Here is a 25408-nt window from a genome sequence, read left to right as displayed (position 1 = left end):
GGCCGAGCGGCCAGTTAAGATACCACTGCAATAATCTGGCCAACAGATTAATGTAGCGTGGCCTAGGGTTAGTTGTGGAGGCAGTGAGAAGTAGATTTAGAATATATTTTGAATGTAAAACCAACAGAATTTGCTTATGAGTTGGATGGAGAAATGAAAGAGGAGTCAACAATAACTCTAAGGTTTCTGGTCTGAAAAACATAATTTTCACTTATTACACGGTAAATTTAAAATTGATTGACAAAAAATTATCTTTTTCCAGATTTCAAAAGGCACAGAAATTTGTCAAGCATAATATTTTTACTTCTTATATAGAAAAGTATATCCAAAATTTATATACTGAGTCAAAAGTAGAAATATTCCCCAAATGGTATAGATTGTCCTCATCAATCTTGTCTCCCAGTGTTTGTTTATAAGACATCTGTTTTCTTAAACAGTATGAACATTACATTTCAATGTTTTAATCCTTGACAATGTGGTATTACAAAAAATTTGCTTTTCTTCTCTTACTGTTCAGTCATCTTCCTATGTTCTTACACCTTACTAGTCACTTGTTATTTCATTTTCCTCTGTGTTTTCTTTTTCATTTCCCTCAGAATATTAGTGTTTTTGGACTGGTTTCTAAGAGATCATTTATGACTAAGGATGTTAACCATTTGTCATGCATTGCAAATTACATACCATGTGTTCTCACCACCATTTTACTGTGATGTTTTGCTTCTACAGAAGTTGTGTGTTCAAATATAATAATGTCCTGCTTAAAAACAAAAAGGGATGAATTTGCCATTTAATGAGCTGAGGAAGAATATGAGAGGAACAGGTTTGGGGACAGGTAGGAATCAGGAGTTTAGTTCTGATTATGTTTATTTTATTTTTTAAAAAGATTTTATTTATTTGATAGAGAGCGAGAGAGAGAGCAAGGACAAAAGCAGGGGGAGCGGTAGAGGGAGAAGCTGGCTCCCCACTGAACAGGAAGCCTGACACAGGGCTTGATCCTAAGTCCCTGGGATCATGACCTGAGCCAAAGGCAGACACTTAACAATGGAGCCACTCAGCAGCCCCTAGTTTTGACTATGTTTAATTTGAAATGTCAATTAGACATAAGGTGGGAGTGTTGAATAGCCAGTTGTGTGTAAAAATACCTAGATACACACTTTTGGAGTTGTAACTGTATATATGACATTTAAAGCCACAAGACTGAATGAGATCACCTAGATAATGAGGCTAGTAAGGGAAGAGATCAGAAGACTGACACATCTTGAGTACCCAAACGTGCTAGGCAATGTGAATTTTTAAAATATGAGATAACGTATGGGTAATCCTACTTTGATGATAACCATATGGCCATGTCATTACTTTGCTCAACAAATTTACATGAAATAAAGCCAAGCTCCCTTGCCTCGTAGTCTAGGTTTCATACAGTTCCTGTTCCTAAAACTTTACACGTCCCATTTTTCAAGTAATCTAGTCTGCACTCTAGCCATGTCTTGTGCTTTCTACCATTAGCTTCTTTCTTCAAGCTGTCCTGGCTGCTAGAGAATGTTCTCCCCTTATCAGTCCAACAAAAATCCTATCCATCTCAAAATTCGGTTCATCTGCTACCTCTTATACAAAGCCCTTCCTGATCACCCAGGTCAGCAGGAATCTTAATCAACTTTGACTTCTAGTGCCCTTTCTCTCTGACTATTCTTAGACCCCACTGCATGAACTACATTATAATGATTATTTTTTTGTATGAGAAGCCACAGTACTCTCAAAGGCAAGGACCATGCCTTATTCTTTGGCATTTAGCACAGTGCCTCAAAAAATAAAAAGTTTGTTGGTAAACAGAGTGTGAAATACAACTAAGTGTATACTTTACCTACATCTGGCTGTGCCTCTGTAATAGGAATTATAAAGACAGTATGAAGAAATCAGAAGATGAAATTTTACAAATATATAAAACTGAGCTTCAAAAAACCCACAAAAAATCTGGGCTTCATTTATACATTTAAAGTATTTTTCTAGATGATAAATTACCTCACTAATTTAATCCTTCCTTGGAATAAATCAGGAAGCATGATGGCATAGGAATTAGGAGCACAGCTCCAGAGTCACATACTTAGGTTTGTATCTGGTTCTGATATTTACTATGACATTGGGCAGGTTATTTAACCTCTTTTGTGCCTGAGTTTCCCCATCTCAGTGAGGACAGGATGAATATTTACCTTCAGAATACTTTTTGTTTTGTTTTGTTTTCTTTTCTTTTCCTTATTTAAATTCAGTTCAGTTAACATATACTATATTATTAGTTTCAGAGGTAGAATTTAGTGGTTCATCAGTTGCATATAATACCCAGTGCTGATTACATCAAGTGTCCTCCTTAATGCCATTACCCATTACTCCACCCACCTCCCCTCCAGCAACCCCCAATTTGTTTCCTAGAATTAAGAGCCTCTTATACTTTGTCTCCCTCTCTATTTTCATCTTATTTTATTTCTCCTTCCCTTCCCCTATGTTTTTAGGATTAAATGAGATAACACATATATGGCACTGAGAATAGTGCCTTAATAAATACTATTATTAAAAAATTTTTATTCTGAACATTTGGCTAATGATCATCATTACTTTTCATGTGTAAACAGTATCCCACAATTTATAAAACACTTTTATATACATTGCCTTATTTATTGCTTCTAATTTATAGGGGAGAAAACTGAGATTTAGAGAGGGAGGTGTGCCTTGTTCAAGGTTGTCCAGCTAACCTTTTGGATTCCCAGTCCAACGTTCCACCTCTAGATCACTGTCTTCCCTCTATTCCATCTCCTCAATCATTTCAACAATAGAGACGCTTAAAAACTGTGAGTTTCCAGTTTGATTCAGTGTTTAAGGCATTGTTAAGGCATAGGATGCTTATTTTATTACTAAAACTTATAATTTAGAAAAATATATATCCCCCCCACCCAACTCAGGTAGCCTTTATTATTATTTTAAATTTCTTTTCAGTGTTCCAGAATAGAAAATTATATATTTCTTAAAGAAAATAAATAACCTGAAGAAATATAAATCACCCTTCCTAGAAGGAGTATTTTTTCCCCTTTAATTAGACTGCTAATATACCAGATTAGAGTTTTTAAGACCTATTTAAGAAGTAGCTATATTATTCTTTTAAATCTTTTGTTACCTAGTTTCTTTTGTTGTAAATATTATGTAAACAGTTTACTAGATGACTTCTACCTATAAACTCAAGTGTCCTGTGGTCAAAATACTCTAGAGACATCTTTCCTTATAATATCATTTTTGAAAATAAAGCAACTGAGAGTCTTGGGCTCTAGTGCTCCATAGTCATCAACTGCATGTATGCTCTCAAACAAGCCATGCCACCTCAGGCCTTCACTTTCGCCACCTGTTGACTGACACTAATACCACCCGCCTTGCTACCTCTCCAAGCTGACAACAAAAGGACCGAGATTACTCTGTAAATGCATTTTGCACCTCAGTACAATCTCTTGGTTTCTTCCAGGCAAGCATTTTTTTGTGTGTGTGGCTTAATGGTGAGATGCATGTGGTGAGGAAGTAATGGGAGGGAGAAGAACTGAGAAGAAGAGGACATAGGTGAGATTGTGTACGCTTTGGTAAAGAGTTTGGACTGTTGCCCACTAGAACCACTGATGCCTTTTAAGCAGGAAGGAGATAAGATATCATCAAATCTATGTTTCAGAAAAATAACTCAAGAGTCAGTAAGTAGGACTGATAGGAGGTGGGGTACACAAGACTGGAGTCAAGGGGAAGGAAGCCATAGGTTTAATCTAGCTATGAAGATTTGAGTAGTGGGGACAGTCAGGAAGGAAAGGAAAAGGAAGGAGAGGAAAAGAACAAATTTGAGAGAAGTTTAGAGGCAAACTGATATTGTGACTGACTAGATATTAGTTGTGTTCCATTCCACAATCATTGTTCTTATTCTCTAAATCTTGATCATTTCAGGATATTGGAAAACCTCAAATAATTAGATACAGTGATATTAAAATACCTGGAGGAAAAAAAAAAAAGCTGGAGGGAATGGAGCAAGCTCAGCAGTGGTAACTTTAACATGTATCTCACTGATTAGATGCCTCATCTTGCTTTATCTTAAAAACAAAGCTTTTAAGATATAGGTAGTTCAATGGTATTAAAGTTTTTCCTTCTGGTTCTTTCTTTCTTTTTAATCAGACAGTCTAATATAAATTGAAAATCAATCCCACTGCAATATTAGACACATTAACATATGAAAGTCATTGAAATGCAGAATATTTTAAAAATTGGTGCTTGGGGGGTGCCTGGGTGGCTCAGTGGGTTAAAGCCTCTGCCTTTGGCTCAGGTCATGGTCCCAGGGTCCTAGGATCAAGCCCCGCATCGGGCTCTCTGCTCAGCGGGGAGCCTGCTTCCCTCTCTCTCTCTGCCTGCTTCTCTGCCTACTTGTGATCTCTCTCTGTTAAATAAATAAATAAAAATCTTAAAAAAAAATTGGTGCTTGGAGCTGTAATTTATTGCCTTTATTACATGGTCTCTAATGTTGATTTTCTAGTTTTATTATCCTACTGCTCTTATTTTATTTTATTTTATTTATTTATTTTCTACTCTTAATTTTAAAGTAGAGCTCTGTAATCTATTAGCGGAGTTTTAAAAGGAGCCAGTGATCTTAAAAAGCACTGGCCACAAGAAAACTTGGGTTTTAGTGTTGGCTCTGCTATTTATCATGTGACATAAATAAAGTGTATCATTTTATCATGCTTTGATTCTTGCATCTGTAAAATGACAGCATTGGCCTTGATACCTCAGAGATTCCTTTTAAATATATTAATGATTCTAATGATACATTATTTTGTCTGGTTTAGAACATTTGGGTATTTTTTTTTAAAGATTTTATTTATTTATTTGACAGAGATCACAAGTAGACAGAGAGGCAGGCAGAGAGAGAGAGAGAGAGAGAGAGAGAGAGAGAGGGAAGCAGGCTCCCTGCCGAGCAGAGAGCCTGATGCGGGACTCGATCCCAGGACCCTGAGATCATGACCTGAGCCAAAGGCAGCGGCTTAACCCACTGAGCCACCCAGGTGCCCCCATTTGGGTATTTTTTAACTAAATACCCATCATTGCTCTAAAAGAATTCACTGCTATCATGCTTTCTTTAGCTATAGGCCTTTCCTACCTCTTCTACCTCTCTCCACTTAAGACAATTATAACAGATACTGCTCACTATGTGGTAGTAGTTTATATTCACTTATTTCTTACCATAACTCTCCGAGCTAGATATTACTATTTTCCTTTCAAAGAAAGAAAGGTGAAGAAATAAACATTCAGCATGGCCAAGTAAGTTGCCCAATGTCATACAGCAGGTATCTGATGGAGTGGGATTCAGATATAGGTCTAACTACAACCAAAATTTTTATTTTTAACTATGTTATTCTGTTTCTACTTACCCAGGATCTCTCTGCCCAAGGCTCAGGTCAAATTCATTTCCTTTGTAATGCCTTCCCTTACCACTGCAGGCTAAAATTACCTGTCCTTCCAACTATGGGTATAATTTGTAATGTAATTTGCTTTAAATGTGTTTTCACTAGAATGTGAACTCTTCAAGGTCAGTAACAATTTCTTTTATTTCTGTATCATTAGCGTCGCATGGAGGTTGGCAGAGTGGCTGCTCAGCAAATGTTCTGCCATATGGAAGAACAAATATATGAATGAAATGCAAATTAAACTACTTATCTTTCCTTATGTGGCAAATTGGATATCCTTGTGTTATCAATAAAGTCAAACATCATCCAACAGTAGTTTGTGGATACAGACTCTAAGTTCTACAAGGGTAAGAACTATGTCACTTTTCTCAGCACTATGTTCCCACTGCTGATCTTACTGCTTAATGTAATAAAGGTGGATGGGTGACAGAGGAAGGAATCCACATACTCTAAATTTGTAAGGCTTTCCCCCCAGTTAATTTAAACAAACACTTAAGGAGGGCCTTTCACTCTGAAAAACCCTGCTAGAAGCTTGTTTATACATTTCCTTTAAACATAGATGGAGAAAGAAAAAAATGATAAGCTATCATTATGGGGGGGGGGACTAAAAAGCAAGAGAAAAATACAAATACATTCATTACTTTTAGGATATAAAATGTCTGATATTGTATTTTGGAATGCATACATGTTTGTCTTCCTGGGGGTTCACATCTATAGATCTGGAGGAAGAAATATTCTCGTGGGAAGAATGAGGGCTGTGTGATTACACATAAGTGACAAGACACACAGGGTACTCACTGGTCCTAAGGCTAATCTGCCATTACCATCCTCCTTCCCCAGTACTCCCCAGTCATGTTATAAACAGAACACCACACCTTCCAGTTGCAGGTAGAGCTTCTCTGAGTGATGTGCACAGGAGTAGGCAAACGAAGGAAAACATAGGAAAGGGGAAAGAGTTGTGGGATAAAAAGATAAGGAGGGAAGAGTAGAAAGAAGGGAAGTGAATAAAAAGGATAAAATGGGACTAGAAAGAAGGGGAGGGGTGGAAAGAAGGAGGGAAAAGGGAAAAGGAAGGTTGGGGTAAGTTACTAACAACCTCACACTGACCGAGCGGCACTGGGCCAGTGCCCAGTAGGTCCAAAGGGGAACCAGGAAGCTGGCAGGGGCCCCTTGCTCTGACTCAGAGGCAGGGGGGAGTAGTAGTAGGGGTTAGGATCATTCCTCAACTTTGGGACTCAACTACTTCAATACCAACTACCTCTCAATGCCCACGTAGGAAAATGGGCCACTGATGTTCACATGGCTCTAACACATCCAAGAGGTAGAGCTTAATGGCAAAGCTTGGGGCACCAGGGTGGTTCAGTTGGTTAAGCATCTGCCTTTGGCTCAGGTCATAATCCCAGAGTTCCAGGAACAAGCCCCGCATCAGGCTCCATGTTCAGTGGGGAGTCTGCTTCTCCTCCTCTCTCTGCCCCTCTCCCCCTGCTTGTGTGCATGTGCTCTCTCTCAAATAAATCTTTGTTTAAAAAAATGGCCAAAGCGGAGGAGTCAAGATGGCGGAGAAGTAGCAGCTGAGACTACTTCAGGTAGCGGGAGATCAGCTAAATAGCTTATCTAAAGATTGCAAACACCTACAAATCCAACGGGAGATCGAAGAGAAGAACAGCAACTCTAGAAACAGAAAATCAACCACTTTCTGAAAGGTAGGACTGGCGGAGAAGTGAATCCAAAGCGACGGGAAGATAGACCGCGGGGGGAGGGGCCGGCTCCTGGCGAGCGGCGGAGCAATGGAGCACAAAATCGGGACTTTTAAAAGTCTGTTCCGCTGAGGGACATCGCTCCAGAGGCTTAACCGGGGCGAAGCCCAGGCGGGGTCAGCGCGGCCTCAGGTCCCACAGGGTCACAGAAGGATCGGGGGTGTCTGAGTGTCGCAGAGCTTACCGGTATTAGAACAGGGAAGCCGGCTACAGAGACAGAGCCGAGGAGTGACTCTCAGCTCGGGGTTACCTTGAACCGGTCGCAGGCTCGGTCCGCTTGGAGCGCGGCCGGAGGCCAGGGTGACGGGAGTCATTGGGCGCTGTTCTCTGAGGGCGCACTGAGGAGTGGGGCCCCGGGCTCTCGGCTCCTCCGGGCCGGAGACCGGGAGGCCGCCATCTTCATTCCCGTCTTCCAGAACTCTACGGAAAGTGCTCAGGGAACAAAAGCTCCCGAAAGCAAACCCAGCAAACCCGAGCGGATTACTCAGCCCGGCCCCGGGTAAGGGCGGTGCAACTCCGCCTGGGGCAAAGACGCTTGAGAATCACTACAACAGGCCCCTCCCCCAGAAGATCAACGAGAAACCCAGCCAGGACCAAGTTCACCTACCAAGGAGTGCAGTTTCAATACCAAGGAGAGCGGCAGAATTCCAGAGAAGAAAGCAAAGCACGGAACTCATGGCTTTCTCCCCATGATTCTTTAGCCTTGCAGTTAATTTAATTTTTTTTTCTTTTTCAATTTTTTTCTCTTCTTCTGCTAAATTTTTTTAACTTTTACCGTTTTCTTTTTTAACGTTTTTTAAATAGTTTATCTAATATATATATATTTTTTTCCTTTTTGTATTTTTTATCAGCTTTCTTTTTTTTAATAGTTTCTTTTTTTTTTTTCTTTCTGAACCCCTTTTTATCTCCTTTCTCCCCCCTCACGATTTGGGATCTCTTCTGATTTGGCTAAAGCATATTTTCCTGGGGTTGTTGCCACCCTTTTAGTATTTTACTTGCTCCATCATATACTCTTATCTGGACAAAATGACAAGGCGGAAAAATTCACAACAAAAAAAGAACAAGAAGCAGTACCAAAGGCTAGGGACCTAATCAATACAGACATTGGTAATATGTCAGATCTAGAGTTCAGAATGACGATTCTCAAGGTTCTAGCCGGGCTTGAAAAAGGCATGGAAGATATTAAAGCAACCCTCTCGGGAGATATAAAAGCCCTTTCTGGAGAAATAAAAGAACTAAAGTCAAACCAAGTTGAAATAAAAAAAGCTATTAATGAGGTGCAATCAAAAATGGAGGCTCTCACTGCTAGGATAAATGAGGCAGAAGAAAGAATTAGCGATATAGAAGACCAAATGACAGAGAATAAAGAAGCTGAGCAAAAGAGGGACAAACAGCTACTGGACCACGAGGGGAGAATTCGAGAGATAAGTGACACCATAAGACGAAACAACATTAGAATAATTGGGATTCCAGAAGAAGAGGAAACAGAGAGGGGAGCAGAAGGTATGTTGGAGAGAATTATTGGAGAGAATTTCCCCAATATGGCAAAGGGAACAAGCATCAAAATCCAGGAGGTTCAGAGAACCCCCCTCAAAATCAATAAGAATAGGTCCACACCCCGTCACCTAATGGTAAAATTTACAAGTCTTAGTGACAAAGAAAAGATCCTGAAAGCAGCCCGGGAAAAGAAGTCTGTAACGTACAATGGTAAAAATATTAGATTGGCAGCAGACTTATCCACAGAGACCTGGCAGGCCAGAAAGAGCTGGCATGATATATTCAGAGTACTAAATGAGAAAAACATGCAGCCAAGAATACTATATCCAGCTAGGCTATCATTGAAAATAGAAGGAGAGATTAAAAGCTTCCAGGACAAACAAAAACTGAAAGAATTTGCAAATACCAAACCAGCTCTACAGGAAATATTGAAAGGGGTCCTCTAAGCAAAGAGAGACCCTAAAAGTAGTAGATCAGAAAGAAACAGAGACAATATACAGTAACAGTCACCTTACAGGCAATACAATGGCACTAAATTCATATCTCTCAATACTTACCCTGAATGTTAATGGGCTAAATGCCCCAATCAAAAGACACAGGGTATCAGAATGGATAAAAAAACAAAACCCATCTATATGTTGCCTACAAGAAACTCATCTTAAACCCGAAGACACCTCCGGGTTTAAAGTGAGGGGGTGGAAAAGAATTTACCATGCTAATGGACATCAGAAGAAAGCAGGAGTGGCAATCCTTATATCAGATCAATTCGATTTTAAGCCAAAGACTACAATAAGAGATGAGGAAGGACACTATATCATACTCAAAGGAACTATCCAACAAGAAGATCTAACAATTTTAAATATCTATGCCCCTAACGTGGGAGCAGCCAACTATATAAACCAATTAATAACAAAATCAAAGAAACACATCGACAATAATAGTAGGGGATTTTAACACTCCCCTCACTGAAATGGACAGATCATCCAAGCAAAAGATCAACAAGGAAATCAAGGCCTTAAATGACACACTGGACCAGATGGACATCACAGATATATTCACAACATTTCATCCCAAAGCAACAGAATACACATTCTTCTCTAGTGCACATGGAACATTCTTCAGAATAGATCACATTCTTGGTCCTAAATCAAGTCTCAACCGGTATCAAAAGATTGGGATCATTCCCTGCATATTTTCAGACCACAATGCTCTGAAGCTAGAACTCAATAACAAGAGGAAATTTGGAAAGAACCCAAATACATGGAGACTAAACAGCATCCTTCTAAAGAATGAATGGGTCAACCAGGAAATTAAAGAAGAATTGAAAAAATTTATGGAAACAAATGATAATGAAAACACAACGGTTCAGAATCTGTGGGACACAACAAAGGCAGTCCTGAGAGGAAAATATATAGCGGTACAAGCCTTTCTCAAGAAACAAGAAAGGTCTCAGATACACAACCTAACCCTACACCTAAAGGAGCTGGAGAAAGAACAAGAAAGAAACCCTAAACCCAGCAGGAGAAGAGAAATCATAAAGATCAGAGCAGAAATCAATGAAATAGAAACCAAAAAAACAATAGAACAAATCAACGAAACTAGGAGCTGGTTCTTTGAAAGAATTAATAAGATCGATAAACCCCTGGCCAGACTTATCAAAAAGAAAAGAGAAAGGACCCAAATAGATAAAATCATGAATGAAAGAGGAGAGATCACAACGAACACCAAAGAAATACAGACAATTCTAAGAACATACTATGAGCAACTCTACGCCAACAAATTTGACAATCTGGAAGAAATGGATGCATTCCTAGAGACATATAAACTACCACAACTGAACCAGGAAGAAATGGAAAGCCTGAACAGACCCATAACCAGTAAGGAGATTGAAACAGTCATCAAAAATCTCCAAACAAAAGCCCAGGGCCAGACGGCTTCCCGGGGGAATTCTACCAAACATTTAAAGAAGAACTAATTCCTATTCTCCTGAAACTGTTCCAAAAAATCGAAATAGAAGGAAAACTTCCAAACTCATTTTATGAGGCCAGCATCACCTTGATCCCAAAACCAGACAAGGATCCCATCAAAAAAGAGAACTACAGACCAATATCCTTGATGAACACAGATGCAAAAATTCTTACCAAAATACTAGCCAATAGGATTCACAGTACATTAAAAGGATTATTCACCACGACCAAGTGGGATTTATTCCAGGGCTGCAAGGCTGGTTCAACATCCACAAATCAATCAATGTGATACAACACATTAATAAAAGAAAGAACAAGAACCATATGATACTCTACATAGATGCTGAAAAAGCATTTGACAAAGTACAGCATCCCTTCCTGATCAAAACTCTTCAAAGTGTAGGGATAGACGGCACATACCTCAATATTATCAAAGCCATCTATGAAAAACCCACCACAAATATCATTCTCAATGGAGAAAAACTGAAAGCTTTTCCGCTTAGGTCAGGAACACGGCAGGGATGTCCGTTATCACCACTGCTCTTCAACATAGTACTAGAAGTCCTAGCCTCAGCAATCAGACAACAAAAGGAAATTAAAGGCATCCAAATCGGCAAAGAAGAAGTCAAACTATCACTCTTTGCAGATGATATGATACTATATGTGGAAAACCCAAAAGACTCCACTCCAAAACTGCTAGAACTTGTACAGGAATTCAGTAAAGTGTCAGGATATAAAATCAATGCACAGAAATCAGTTGCATTTCTCTACACCAACAACAAGACAGAAGAAAGAGAAATTAAGGAGTCCATCCCATTTACAATTGCATCCAAAACTATAAGATACCTAGGAATAAACCTAACCAAAGAGACTAAGAATCTATACACAGTAAACTATAAAGTGCTCATGAAAGAAATTGAGGAAGACACAAAGAAATGGAAAAATGTTCCATGCTCCTGGATTGGAAGAATAAATATTGTGAAAATGTCTATGCTACCTAAAGCAATCTACACATTTAATGCAATTCCTATCAAAGTACCATCCATTTTTTTCAAAGAAATGGAACAAATAATCCTAAAATTTATATGGAACCAGAAAAGACCTCGAATAGCCAAAGGAATATTGAAAAAGAAAGCCAAAGTTGGTGGCATCACAATTCCGGACTTCAAGCTCTATTACAAAGCTGTTATCATCAAGACAGCATGGTACTGGCACAAAAACAGACACATAGATCAATGGAACAGAATAGAGAGCCCAGAAATGGACTCTCAACTCTATGGTCAACTCATCTTCGACAAAGCAGGAAAGAATGTCCAATGGAAAAAAGACAGCCTCTTCAATAAATGGTGTTGGGAAAATTGGACAGCCACATGCAGAAAAATGAAATTGGATCATTTCCTTACACCACACACGAAAATAAACTCAAAATGGATGAAGGATCTCAATGTGAGAAAGGAATCCATCCAAATCCCTGAGGAGAACACAGGCAGCAACCTCTTCGACGTCAGCCGCAGCAACATCTTCCTAGGAACATCACCAAAGGCAAGGGAAGCAAGGGCAAAAATGAACTATTGGGATTTTATCAAGATCAAAAGCTTTTGCACAGCAAAGGAAACAGTGAACAAAACCAAAAGACAACTGACAGAATGGGAGAAGATATTTGCAAATGACATATCAGATAAAGGGCTAGTGTCCAAAATCTATAAAGAACTTAGCAAACTCAACACCCAAAGAACAAGTAATCCAATCAAGAAATGGGCAGGGGCGCCTGGGTGGCTCAGTGGGTTAAGCCGCTGCCTTCGGCTCAGGTCATGATCCCAAGTCCTGGGTTCAAGCCCCGCATCGGGCTTTCTGCTCAGCAGGGAGCCTGCTTCCTCCTCTCTCTCTGCCTCCCTCTCTGCCTACTTGTGATTTCTCTCTGTCAAATAAAATAAATAAAATCTTTAAAAAAAAAAAAAAAGAAATGGGCAGAGGACATGAACAGACATTTCTGCAAAGAAGACATCCAGATGGCCAACAGACACATGAAAAAGTGCTCCATATCACTCCGCATCAGGGAAATACAAATCAAAACCACAATGAGATATCACCTCACACTAGTCAGAATGGCTAAAATTAACAAGTCAGGAAATGACAGATGCTGGCGAGGATGCAGAGAAAGGGGAACCTTTCTGGTTGCACTGCAAGCTGGTGCAACCACTCTGGAAAACAGCATGGAGGTTCCTCAAAATGTTGAAAATAGAACTACCCTATGACCCAGCAATTGCACTGCTGGGTATTTACCCTAAAGATACAAACGTAGTGATCCGAAGGGGCACGTGCACCCGAATGTTTATAGCAGCAACGTCTACAATAGCAAACTATGGAAAGAACCTAGATGTCCATCAACAGACGAATGGATAAAGAAGATGTGGTATATATACACAATGGAATACTATGCAGCCATCAAAAGAAATGAAATCTTGCCATTTGCGACGATGTGGATGGAACTAAAGGGTATCATGCTTAGCGAAATAAGTCAATTGGAGAAAGACAACTATCATATGATCTCCCTGATATGAGGGAGAGGAGATGCAACATGGGGGGTTAAGGGGGTAGGAGAAGAATAAATGTAACAAGATGGGATTGGGAGGGAGACAAACCATAAGTGACTCTTAATCTCACAAAACAAACTGAGGGTTGATGGGGGGACGGGGGTTGGGAGAGGGGGGGTGGGGTTATGGATATTGGGGAGGGTATGTGCTATGGTGAGTGCTGTGAAGTGTATAAACCTGGCGATTCGCAGACCTGTACCCTTGGGGATAAAAATATATGTTTGTTTTTTTTTTAAAGATTTTATTTATTTATTTGACAGAGAGATCACAAGCAGGCAGAGAGGCAGGCAGAGAGAGAGGAGGAAGCAGGCTCCCTGCTGAGCAGAGAGCCCGATGCGGGGCTTGATCCCAGGACTCTGAGATCATGACCTGAGCCAAAGGCAGCGGCTTAACCCACTGAGCCACCCAGGCGCCCCTAAAAACATATGTTTATAAAAAATAAAATTAAAAAAAAAATGGCCAAAGCTCTGGTAGTGAATATTACTTTACTTCTCTTGTTAACTGTTATTAGCAAAACAGACAGCAAAACAACAAAATCAAGTAACTCAATGTTCCCAGCACCTTGACAATCAGCTTTTCTGAGTAAGGTCTGTGTCTGCTGCTATTCTGGTCGTCCCACAGTGCTCAGTTCAGTGGTATACCCACCAGACATTTAGTAAATAGCTGGACAGCTGGAAAATCTTAACATGAAGTATTGTTTTGATTGGGGGTGGGGGTGCAGAAGAATGTTTACTATGTCCTATGCTGAGAAATCAGTCTGCTTTGTGGAGAAAAGGCTGAAGACACAATAAGACTCCGGGAGTTAAATCTTACGTTATTTGTTATATTAAAGAGGCAAGGTCTTAAGATGTGCCTTTTAACAGTCTTTAGTTTGGTTGTAATTTAAGACGACTTTTGCAAATTAGATCCTAATCCTTGCAGACACAGATGGCTGTTACAGAATAGCCTTGCAAAAACACTAGTCATTTGACTTGAGAGAGTATTCAGACAAGGATGAAGGGCCATTAACTCTCACTCTACCCCTGGCTCTAGGAGGTCTAAGGAGTCCTGGGTGGGCTTTAGGTCTGGGTCTAGAATCTGGGTGGGCCTAGGGCTTCTTTCCTCATTTGGAACAGTTTCCCTAGGTCACTCTGGAATCAGGGATTTAGGTCAGACTGGAGAACATTACCATTTGAAAACAGTAACTAAATGCTTATATGTGAGGTACCAAGCTGGGAACTTCAGGGGAGGTAGACATGAACATGATATGGACAGCCTTTGTAAAAAAAAATTACAGAACAACAGGACTTCTATGAGAGAGGAATATACAAACTGCAATGGGTACATAGGTGAGGAGCTTGGGAGAAGGGGAGGGCTTCTGAAAGAGGATGACATTTGAGCTAGTCATTAAAAGATGAGGTCAAACAGGCCAGGAAAAGTGGGGAGGGTGGATATTCAAGGATGAGAGAACACAGTTTCAGAGCACAGAGGCATGAGAGTCTCTTGTGTCTTCCATGAATAGTGAGCAATCTCTTTTCTCCTGGTGATAGAAATATGTAATGAGAGGCAGAACTTAAAGTGGGAAAGGGAGGTATGGACCAGATTGTGAAGAGTTTTTGAAAAACATTCTCAGCAGTCTATCCTTATCCTAGGGCTATAAGGAACTATTACGAGTTTGTTTGTTTTTTTTTTTAAAGATTTTATTTATTTATTTGACAGAGAGAGATCACAAGCAGGCAGAGAGGCAGGCAGAGAGAGAGGAGGAAGCAGGCTCCCTGCTGAGCAGAGAGCCCGATTCGGGGCTCGATCCCAGGACCCTGGGATCATGACCTGAGCCAAAGGCAGCGGCTTAACCCACTGAGCCACCCAGGCGCCCCCTATTACGAGTTTTTAAACAAGAAAGGGAATGATCAGAATGGGACTTCAGAAAAATCACTCTGCGCAGATAATATCAGGTTGACCAAGGACCATAAAATGGATCTGTAATGGATTATCAGGAAGCTCTTGATTCTTCCTAGAGAATCAAGCCTCTGGTTAGACTTTTCCTTTGGGAAACTGGGATAAACATGATCTAAACTGGCCTTAAAGTAGAAATAGGATAGGGATGAAAGGGACACTTGGAGAAGAGACTGTTAACTGGATTGAATAGTGTCCTTCAGCAGAGTAAAGGGTGAATGACTGAGATTTAAATCAAGAGTGCATTTTCTCTAAGACTAGGTGACTGACCCTCCATTTAGGGCAAATTCACAGTGAACACAGTCTGCACTGAAAAGGCTGAGTGTTGGTTTGGTAGAACTTTAGGTGGGCAGGAAGCAGGCCCAAGAGCCTTCTGCATTTCACTTCACAGTTCCCTTATTTATTTGTGGCAGCAACTTATAGCCTACATTTCTACCTTGTGGGAAGAGGTCATTAATACTGACCATAAAATCCAACTTTTTTAGAGATTGTTCCCCCTCACCCTACCTCCAGTAATCAGGTTTAAAAATTAATTTGAAAGAAAATAAAGCTTAATTATAAAAGCCAGCAAAGTCTCTTAGACTCCATCACTTCTAGTACTTTCATTTCCAAATGAAAGGCCCAGAAGCCGAGTGCGAGTGCCTTAAAACCAAGGGTTGTGATCTTAGAAGTTCTCATCACAAGAGAAAAAAAATTTGTAACTACATATGACAAAGGATATTAGCTAGACTTATTGTGGCAATCATTTTGCAGTGTTCACAAATATTGAATTATGTTGTACACTTGAAACCAATATAAAGTTATATGTTAATTATACTTAAATTTAACAAACAAACCAAGAATTGGGAGAGACTAAGTTAACTAAGTTAGCTCCTAAATTTTATAAGTTCTTTAAGAGAGATGTTCATCATAGATTCATCACAGAACAGTAAGTATGAGAACCAGGGTGATATTGAACCCTTTGTTAGCTATGCAGTACACAAAGCATGTACACACATGTGTACCCTGGACATGTCTGTGTGTGTTATATATGAACAAAGAGGAAGAGCTTGGAGCAGTAGGTGGGGCTAGTGAGAGAGGAGCCAATGGCAGCATCTCTGGTCCATTCTAGTTTCCTTGGCTTAGACATAAGTAGTAGGATCCTCATCCCACCTAGGAATTTTGTGGCTGAGTGGTAGGGCTAGACATATACCGCTGGTTTCTGTCTCTGCTCTGCAAATCTGACGGCCACTGTGAGGAACTAAGATGAACCTTAATCAAATTCTTGGTTTTGTGTTTTAGATGAAGTCTAAGTTAGTAGATCTCATAATTATTAGATCAAAATGGAATCACAGAATATTAAGATTTACTGTGTATCTTAGAGGTAAGCTAATCTAAGCACCATCCCTCTTAAAGTAGGAACACTGGGAATGAATCCTTCTCCATATAAGTCCAGTATTGCTGAAAAGGGATCATTTAGTAGTTGCTGGTTATCTCCAATGACAGGAAAACCAGTACTTCACAACACAAGACATTCATTCCCTCCCTAGAAAATACTTTCTTATATTGGGCCAAAATTGCCTCCTATAACTTTCAAATCATTGGTCTCAGTTCTCTGTCCTTAGAAACTCACAAAGTAAGATCCCTCTTTTTCATGGCAGGCCTTCAAGTAGCTGAAGACAACAATCAAGTCTCCCATGGCTTTTCCATCTTTAGAGGAAATGTTCTTCAAATGATATGATTCCCAGTTCCCTCATCTTCCCATTAGCCCTGCTGTGGACATGCTCTTTTTTTCTTCAGGCTTTAGCATGGAGTCTAAGGGCTCTTTGTGGGCAAGTTTATCTTAGTACACAGTTGAACAGGACCATTAAGTTATCTTCTTGTTGGGATTATACCTCCAAAAAAGCAGCTAGCATTTTGTTAGCAGCCACAACACAATAATGTATTTTCAGCTCAATTCAAACATAACCTCTGATAATGAGTGGTCTTTCCATCCCAAATGTGAGTAATTAATTCTCTAAATCTAATGTGGGAATCTCTCTCTTTCTATCCTGAATATTTCTGTAAAATTCCTATAGGCTCATTTTTGTTTATTGTTTCAGTATTTTAAGGTTTTCTTGAATCTTATTTTTCATAATCCCTAAATCTGATAAAGTCTTCATATAAGGTCCAATAAGCATGGTGAGTAATAAAGGATTAAATACAGAACCTCTTGGTTTCCTCTAGGGAGAGGACAATCACTTAGTCAACACTTTTTGGATACCATCATTTAATCAGTACAAAACTACCTAACTATAGATTTACATCTTTCTACTTTGCCCCAGGACACTATTAGAGACCATCAAATACCTTGCTGAAATACAGAAATACAGTGAATTTAAGTCACCCTTTGTGACTTTCCAGGATAGTAAGAACTATCAAATCACAAGATACTCTTGGTTTAGCATGACTTAGTGAACCTATAATCACTGACCCTGACTGAATTGTTAAGCTGTTAAGCACACAATTCTCAGATCTACTCTGAGGTGTATAGAGATGAGATCTTGGGAGAGCTTATATGGATGCTGGAATAGGGGAAACAGCTAGGAAGGAAGAAAGACCCAGTACCTAATTTCTTCTATAGGCTCCTGAGTACAAGTCAGTCAGCCTGGGTACATACCTTCTCTGAAGGCTGAGGAGAGAATGGTGTGCAAAACAAAATACTCCTAGGTGTCTGGTCTTGTAGTAGGCTGTACCATGGGACTTTTCTTGGGCTACTTTGACCAGCCCTAATAATGGGATATCTCCCACTGGACACATTTCCTAAAACAGGCATATGAACTTACGTCTCTTCTAGGAAAGGTACTCAGCAACTTGAACTCATCCCATGGATATCCTTTGGAAGCTACAAAATCAAAGACAATCTGGAGCTTATTGCTGGCCAGGAACCGCCGCTCAAGGAACTCTCCACTGGGGGTCCGGATCCGCAGTTTGCTCACAGGTTCAGCATTTTCTTCCTTTGGCTCTGGAGGCAAGGCCTGCTCTAAGGAGAGCCGGATGGCCTAAAGAAGGCAAAAACCAGGTGTCAAAGTGTATGATAGGACTGTGGGAAGTGGGGGCAGGGAGAGCCTAGAAGAAAGCTGCTGCTTTGTATTAACTCATCGAGTCCATTTATTAACCGAGCCTGATGCTTGACTATAGAATCATGTTTTTCATATTCTTTTTTTTTTAGATTTTATTTATTTATTTGACAGAGAGAAATCACAAGTAAGCAGAGAGGCAGGCAGAGAGAGAGGAGGAAGCAGGCTCCCTGCTGAGCAGAAAGCCCGATGCGGGGCTCGAACCCAGGACCTGGGATCATGACCTGAGCCGAAGGCAGCGGCCTAACCCACTGAGCCACCCAGGCGCCCCTGTTTTTCATATTCTTTATATTAGCTCAATAAGCAATTAATTAAAATAAGTCCCACCTTGATGACATGTATTATTAAACTGACAGATAATCACATAGGAAAGAAATGTAATTTAATTGTTTTTACTGAAGCACTCAGGTGTTTGTGATTTAGGAAAGAGGTATCAAATACCCAATTGCTTCCTTTCTAGTGTATGAATTAAGGCTATTAGAAACCTTTACAAAAGACAAACATGTAAATAATGTATTTGAAAAACATACATTTTCCAAGTCAAAATAACTAAAGAGTTTGTAGAATACTAAATATTAACATCAAAATGGAGTGGAAAGATTCACTTGGGGTGATGAAAAACTTTGGAAATCGTGGTGATGGCTGCATGACATTATGAATATAATTAATGCCCCTGAATTGTACACTTAAAAATGGTTACAAAGGCAAATTTCTGTTATAGATATATATGTTGCTGCAATAAAATGAAGTGGAATGGAATGGAGAGAAATTAAAATATCAGGTTTATTGGAGGTAGGAGAACATAGCCTAGTTCTAGCCTTGTCACTAACTTGCTGTGGGATTTGGCCAAATCCAGATTTCTGGATCTAGAGGTGGCCCAAACTCTTCATTTCACAGGTAAGAATACCTCAAATAGGTGGAGTATACTGTTGAGAGATCTCATGGCTAGAGTTGGGCCTGAACCCCGGTTTCCTAGTTCTCGACCTATAATGTTGCATAATTTCACATTCATGATACATTCCATTGGATACTCCACTGGAAGTTAGAAGGTCTCTGATGCAGGAATCTATGGCAGAAACTCACGAAAACCTTTTTGTTTCCAGTACCTCAGGAGGCTCCTTAGGTAAATAAGTCTGGTATTGGCATGCTCATTCTCAGTTATATTCTTGCCTGGTTACTCTGACATTTTCATGTTCCCAATTTGTCATCAATAGAAAAACAAAATATTCCCTCAATTGATCTACAACTATTTTTTAAAATTTATTTATTTATTTGAGAAAGAGAAAGAGAGAGAGAGAGAGAGAGAGAGAGAGAACAAGCATAAGCAGGGGTAGGAGCAGAGGGAGAGGGACAAGCAGACTCTGTGCTGAGCACAGAAGCCGATATGGGGCCCGATCCCATGACCCTGAGATCACGACTTGAGCTGAAATCAAGAGTTGGAGGCTTAAATAACTGAACCACCCAGGCATCCAAATCTACAACTATTATAATCATGTAACATGAGTGAGAGAAATTGGGATTTCTGTTCTCTAAATCCTTAACAGCAATTTTCAAAGTTGGTGTCACTCTTCCAACTGGGGGAAAAATATTTAAGAAATTCTACTAAACAATTCTTGGGCCAAGGGGAACTATAAATAAAGGATACAGAATATCTAGAAAACAATGATTGTTGAAACACATCATGTTGGAATTCATGGGATTCATCCACAGTAGTGCTCAGAGGAAATTCATAGCCTTAAAATTCTTATATTATTGGAAAAGAACAAACAAGAATAGGCTCAGTCAGTAGAACATGTGACCCTTGATCTCAGGGTCATGAGTTCAAGCCCCACATTAGGTGTAGATCTTACTTTGGTGGGGGGGGGGGATGAAGAATCAGACTAAAAAACTAGGGGAAAAAAAAACAATAAAAGAGGTGGGGAGGGGCACCTGGGTGGCTCAGTGGGTTAAAGCCTCTGCCTTTGGCTTGGATCATGATCCCAGGGTCCTGGGATCGAGCCCTGCATAGGGCTCTCTGCTCCCAGGGAGCCTGCTTCCTCCTCTCTCTCTGCCTGCCTCTCTGCCTACTTGTGATCTCTGTCTGTCAAATAAATAAATAAAATCTTTTTAAAAACAAAAGAAAATAAAAGAAAGAAAATAATTAGAGACGCCTGGGTGGCTCAGTTAGTTAAGCATCTGCCTTTGGCTCAGGTCATGATCCCAGGGTACTGGGATTGGACCCCACATTGGGCTCCCTGCTCAGTGGGGAGTCTGCTTCTTCCTCTGCCCCCTTATCTCCTTAAATGTATTTAAAATAAACAGAGAAACAAAGTTTGCTCAGACAACAGTACCAATAAGAAAGTAACTCTCTGTCATTCAGGATAATTTGGTTGGTTGTAATACTTCAGTATTTGTGAAAAAAAAAAAAAAAAAAAACACTAAGAATTTCTGCAGTGTAGAGTAAAAGCTATGACTCTCAAGTAATTTTCCTTCTTGAGGCACAGGATAATATCACCTGCCTTAGGGGACTATAAAATATGGGAATCACATATATGACATATGTGAAGTTTCCAGTGTAGTGTGTGATATATAATAGGCTTCAGTGAATGCTTGCTTGGGGTTGCACTGGTTAAATAGTCCTATAATCTCATTTTTATATGGGGAAATTGAGGCCAAGAAATGATGACATAAGAAATTTAATCAAAAAATCAGAATAATAGGAAGTTAAACCAGTTATTTTTGCCCTTCCCTCCTTCCTTCCTTGGATAGCATGAGTAGATATTTATCTAATATTGGTGTTTTGGTCAGCAATGAGTTTCAGATGAATATTTTCAAATATTAAACTATTTTAGTAGCACTGTCATATAATTAATAACCCAATGAATAGATAAACCTGTGTTTATCAAAATTAAATTCCAGTTGTACTATGTCTATTACAGCATTCTCTATCCTGTACATGGTTATTTAATGTCTGGCTTTCCCACTAGCTTGTAACCTCTGTAAGACTGGAAACATGTCTTCTTAAGAGTAATGCATAGCACAAAATAGATACTCAATATGTATTTGATAAGAGAAGGAATAAACTAAAATGTTAACTGAAATAACATGCAGAAATGTTCAGTACGGTGATAAGCACACAGATGGTGCTAAATAAATGTTAAAAGAATCTGACTCTCATGGGCTTTAACTCTAGTAACCAAGAACTAATCATTCCTTTCTCTGAGGTCTGACTTCCTCCAGCATCAACTTTCAGATTAATTTTCTACATACATGCCCTTTAAGGGCTAACCAAGAGTTGCTTGGAGGGATAAACAACCTCTGTGGATTAGAGTTGTGTACATTTTCAAAACTATTAAGTGGTATCATTTGACTATTTTTTTTCAAAGAGTTATTTATTTATTTTAGAGAGAGAAAGAGAGAGAGGGAGAGCATGTGAGCGGGAGGGGCAGAGGGCAAGAGAGAGAATCTCAAGCAGCTTCCATGCTCAGTGTGGAACTGGGTGCAGGGCTCAATCTCCTGACCCTGAGATCAACACCTGAGCTGAAACCAAGAGCTGGATGCTTAAAAGACTGTACCAACTGAGCAGGCACCCTTCATTTGATTATTTTTTAACACCGTGGTTCTTTAAAAGTATGTCTTTGATGGCTTATTATCACGTGAAAAGATGCTTATTATCACCTACCATCAGGGAGATACAAATATAAATTACAATGAGATATTACCTTACATCTGTCAAAATGGCTGAAATCAATAACACAAGAAACAACAGGTATTGGGAAGGATGTGGAAAAAAAGGAACCCTCTTAAAAAAAAAAAAAAAAAAAAGGAACCCTCTTGCACTGCTGGGTGGGAATGCAATCTGGTGCAGCCACTCTGGAAAACAGTATGGCGGCTCCTCAAAAAGTTAAAAACAGAACTACCCTACAATCCAGCAATTGCACTATTGGGTATTTACCCAAAGAATACAAAAACACTAACTCAAAGAGATACATGCACCCCTATGTTGATTTATTTAGTTTAAATATTTTATTTATTTATTTGACAGAGAGTAAGAGCACAAGTAGGGGAAGCAGCAGAAGGAGAGGGAGAATCAGGCTTCCTGCTGAGCATAGCCTGACACAGGGCTTGATCCCAGGACCTTGGGATCATGAGTAGAGTCCAACACAGACACTTAACCAGCTGAGCTACCCAGGCACCCTACCCCTATGTTTATACAGAAGCATTATTTATAATAGCCAAGATATGGAAGCAGTCCATGTATCCATCAATTGAAGAATGGATAAAGAAGAGGTGGTATATACAATGGAATATTATTCAGCCATAAAAAAGAATGAAATCCTGCCATTTGCAACAACATGGATGGAGCTACAGAGTATAATGCTAAGTGAAATAAGTCAGTCAGAGAAAGACAAATACAATATAATTTCACACATTTGTGGAGTTTAAGAAACAAAACCAATGAGCAAAGGGGAAAAATGAGAGAGAGAAAGATACAAACCAAGAAACAGACTTGTAATTATTGAGAACAAACTGATGGTTACCAGAGAGGAGGTGGCTAGGGGATGAGTGAAATAGGTGATGGGGATTAAGGAGTGCTCTTATCAGGGTGAGCACTGGGTGATGTATGGAATTGCTGGATCACTATATTGTACATTTGAAACTAATATAATACTACATGTTAAATGCAATTAAAATAAAAACTTAAAAAATACTATGTCTTTGAGATTAAAAAATATTTTTCCTGATTATAAAAATAATGTATATAATCATTGCAAAAATATATAAGAAAAGCATTACAATTAATTTCCATATACAGGGGCAGCTGGGTGGCTCAGATGGTTAAGTGTGTGCCTTTGGTTCAGGTCATGATCCAAGGTCCTGGATTGAGCCCTGCATCGGGCTCCCCACTCAGTGGGGAGTCTGCTTCTCCCTCTCCCTCTGCCCCTCCACCTTCTCATGCTCTCTCTCTCTCAAATGAATAAATAAAATCTTAAAAAAAAAACAAAAGAAATTAATTTCCATATTCACCATCAAGAGATAGCCACAGCTATCATTTGAGTGTTTACATCTATTGATTTTTTAACCATTTTTAAGTGTACAACTTAGTGGCCTTAAGTACGTTCACAATCTTGTATTACTATCACCACAATTTATTTATATTACTATATATACTATATATACTATATATGGTAATATATACTATATTACTACATTTATATTATATTACTATCACCACCATTTATTTCTAAAACTTTTTCATCACCACACTCTTCATCAATTTTTGTGCATACTTTAATATAATCTATTTTAAGCTTTTTAAAACAAAACTTGAATCATTATTATATTGTACAATGCCTTATCTTTTGTCCAAAGTCATGTATTTTGTCATTGTTTTAAGGTTTTTATTGAAATATAACATGGATATGAAAAAATGCGTTGTATAGAGATAGCGTGCAACAGTGTACAACTTGATAAATTTTCAGAAGTGAACATACCTATTTAAGTGGCACCCTGATCAAGCATCTCAGAAGTCCTTTTGTCCCCTTCCTAAAAATTATCTTCCTTAATCACTATACTGACTTCTAATACTGTAGTTTAAAAAACTTAAATCATTAAATGTGATGTGTGGCTAGGAAATAAGATTTGGCTATGACAGAGGTTCAAATCTTGGCTATTAGGCATATGACAGTCTTTATGAACTTCAGTTAACCCATATAAAGAAATAGGGCTGATAATACCTTTCTCAAAAAGGTTTTAGTATAAAGTGCAATAATGTTGGGGTGCCTGGGTGGCTCAGTGGGTTAAGCCGCTGCCTTCAGCTCAGGTCATGATCTCAGGGTCCTGGGATCGAGTTCCGCATCGGGCTCTCTACTCAGCAGGGAGCCTCCTTCCCTCTCTCTCTCTCTCTGCCTGCTTCTCCGTCTACTTGTGATCTCTCTCTGTCAAATAAATTCATAAAATCTTAAAAAAAAAGTGCAATAATGTTTATAAAACACTTAGCAAGTGACGACACATGGCCAGCACTCAGTAAATCCCTAGCATGGAACCTCATGATGTAATACTGTGCTCAACAGATGACAGTTGTTGGTGGTGGTGTTATCATTATTATAATCCCTCTGCTCCTACTTTAAATCAGAACTTAATGTGATATTTCCTGGTTTCTCCTCCTGTTCTCCCCTTAATCCACCTGTCTGCTTGCTTTCTATTTTGACATTTCCCTGCACAGTATAACAACAGATGCTACATTATTGTCTGAACTCAACCAATTATACTACAGAAGAATAAACAACAGTAGCTCATTACCACACTCATTGTGCAGACAATATCTGCTTCCTCAATGCACCCACCCTCTAGGGCTTTTCCCCAGAATGGAAATAGACCTCAGATATCCCATACCAGTGGCCCCAATGAGGAAAACAATGAAGAGATATTAGGTAAATTGGCAACCTTGGGATCTGAATACCCAAGTTTGACTGGCAAAAAAGAACAAACATACATCAGTAGCTCAGTTTCAAATATACTGGCTAAAAACAAAGGCCTCATATAAGTAAACACTGTTATAAAACAGTGACATAAAGGACACCTACATTTGAATAGCAGTCACAGTATAAACACCATTGTTAAACTTCAGTTAGGTTTGCTCAACAAATATAATATTTTATTTGCATTATTTTAGGTTTGTATCAAAGCAAAGAAACCTAGTATATGTTGGAAATAAAAACTGACCTTGGACTTTTTGTTTTGCTAAAAAATACGAATACTCAAAACATTCACATCTGAGGGATGAGAAATGGGGACTTCTTTCAAGTGAAATTTGGTAGTAAAGACAGACACACAGAAAAGACAGTTTCTACACAATTACATTTTTTTAAACAGGAAAAATAATAGATATTCACACCAATCTCTTACAATAAAAATCAAGGACTGACTTAAATTATACACACACATATACAAATACATACATACATGACATGCACATAATATCTTCTAAGCTTCTATGAGTACCCATCAAATAACAGTTTATCACTGGTTGAAGCAGAGTTTGAAATAGGCTAAAGCTAACAGTTATTAATTCCACAAATTCTTACTGAGCACCTCCTATGTGCCAGG

General features: G+C 39.2%; 1 protein-coding gene across 1 annotated transcript in view; it reads right to left on the bottom strand.

The window, feature by feature from the left end:
- Positions 1 to 25408, bottom strand: part of FAF1 (Fas associated factor 1) — a 478510-nt gene that overhangs the window by 29468 nt on the left and 423634 nt on the right. The window contains exon 18 of the mRNA XM_047728777.1: positions 18026 to 18241. Coding sequence (XP_047584733.1) covers positions 18026 to 18241 — 216 coding nt within the window. The remainder of the gene's footprint in view (positions 1 to 18025; positions 18242 to 25408) is intronic.

This window comes from Lutra lutra, chromosome 4, assembly GCF_902655055.1.
Source record: "Lutra lutra chromosome 4, mLutLut1.2, whole genome shotgun sequence".
Lineage (NCBI taxonomy): Eukaryota > Metazoa > Chordata > Mammalia > Carnivora > Mustelidae > Lutra > Lutra lutra.
This window is presented reverse-complemented; position numbering and strand designations above follow the sequence as displayed.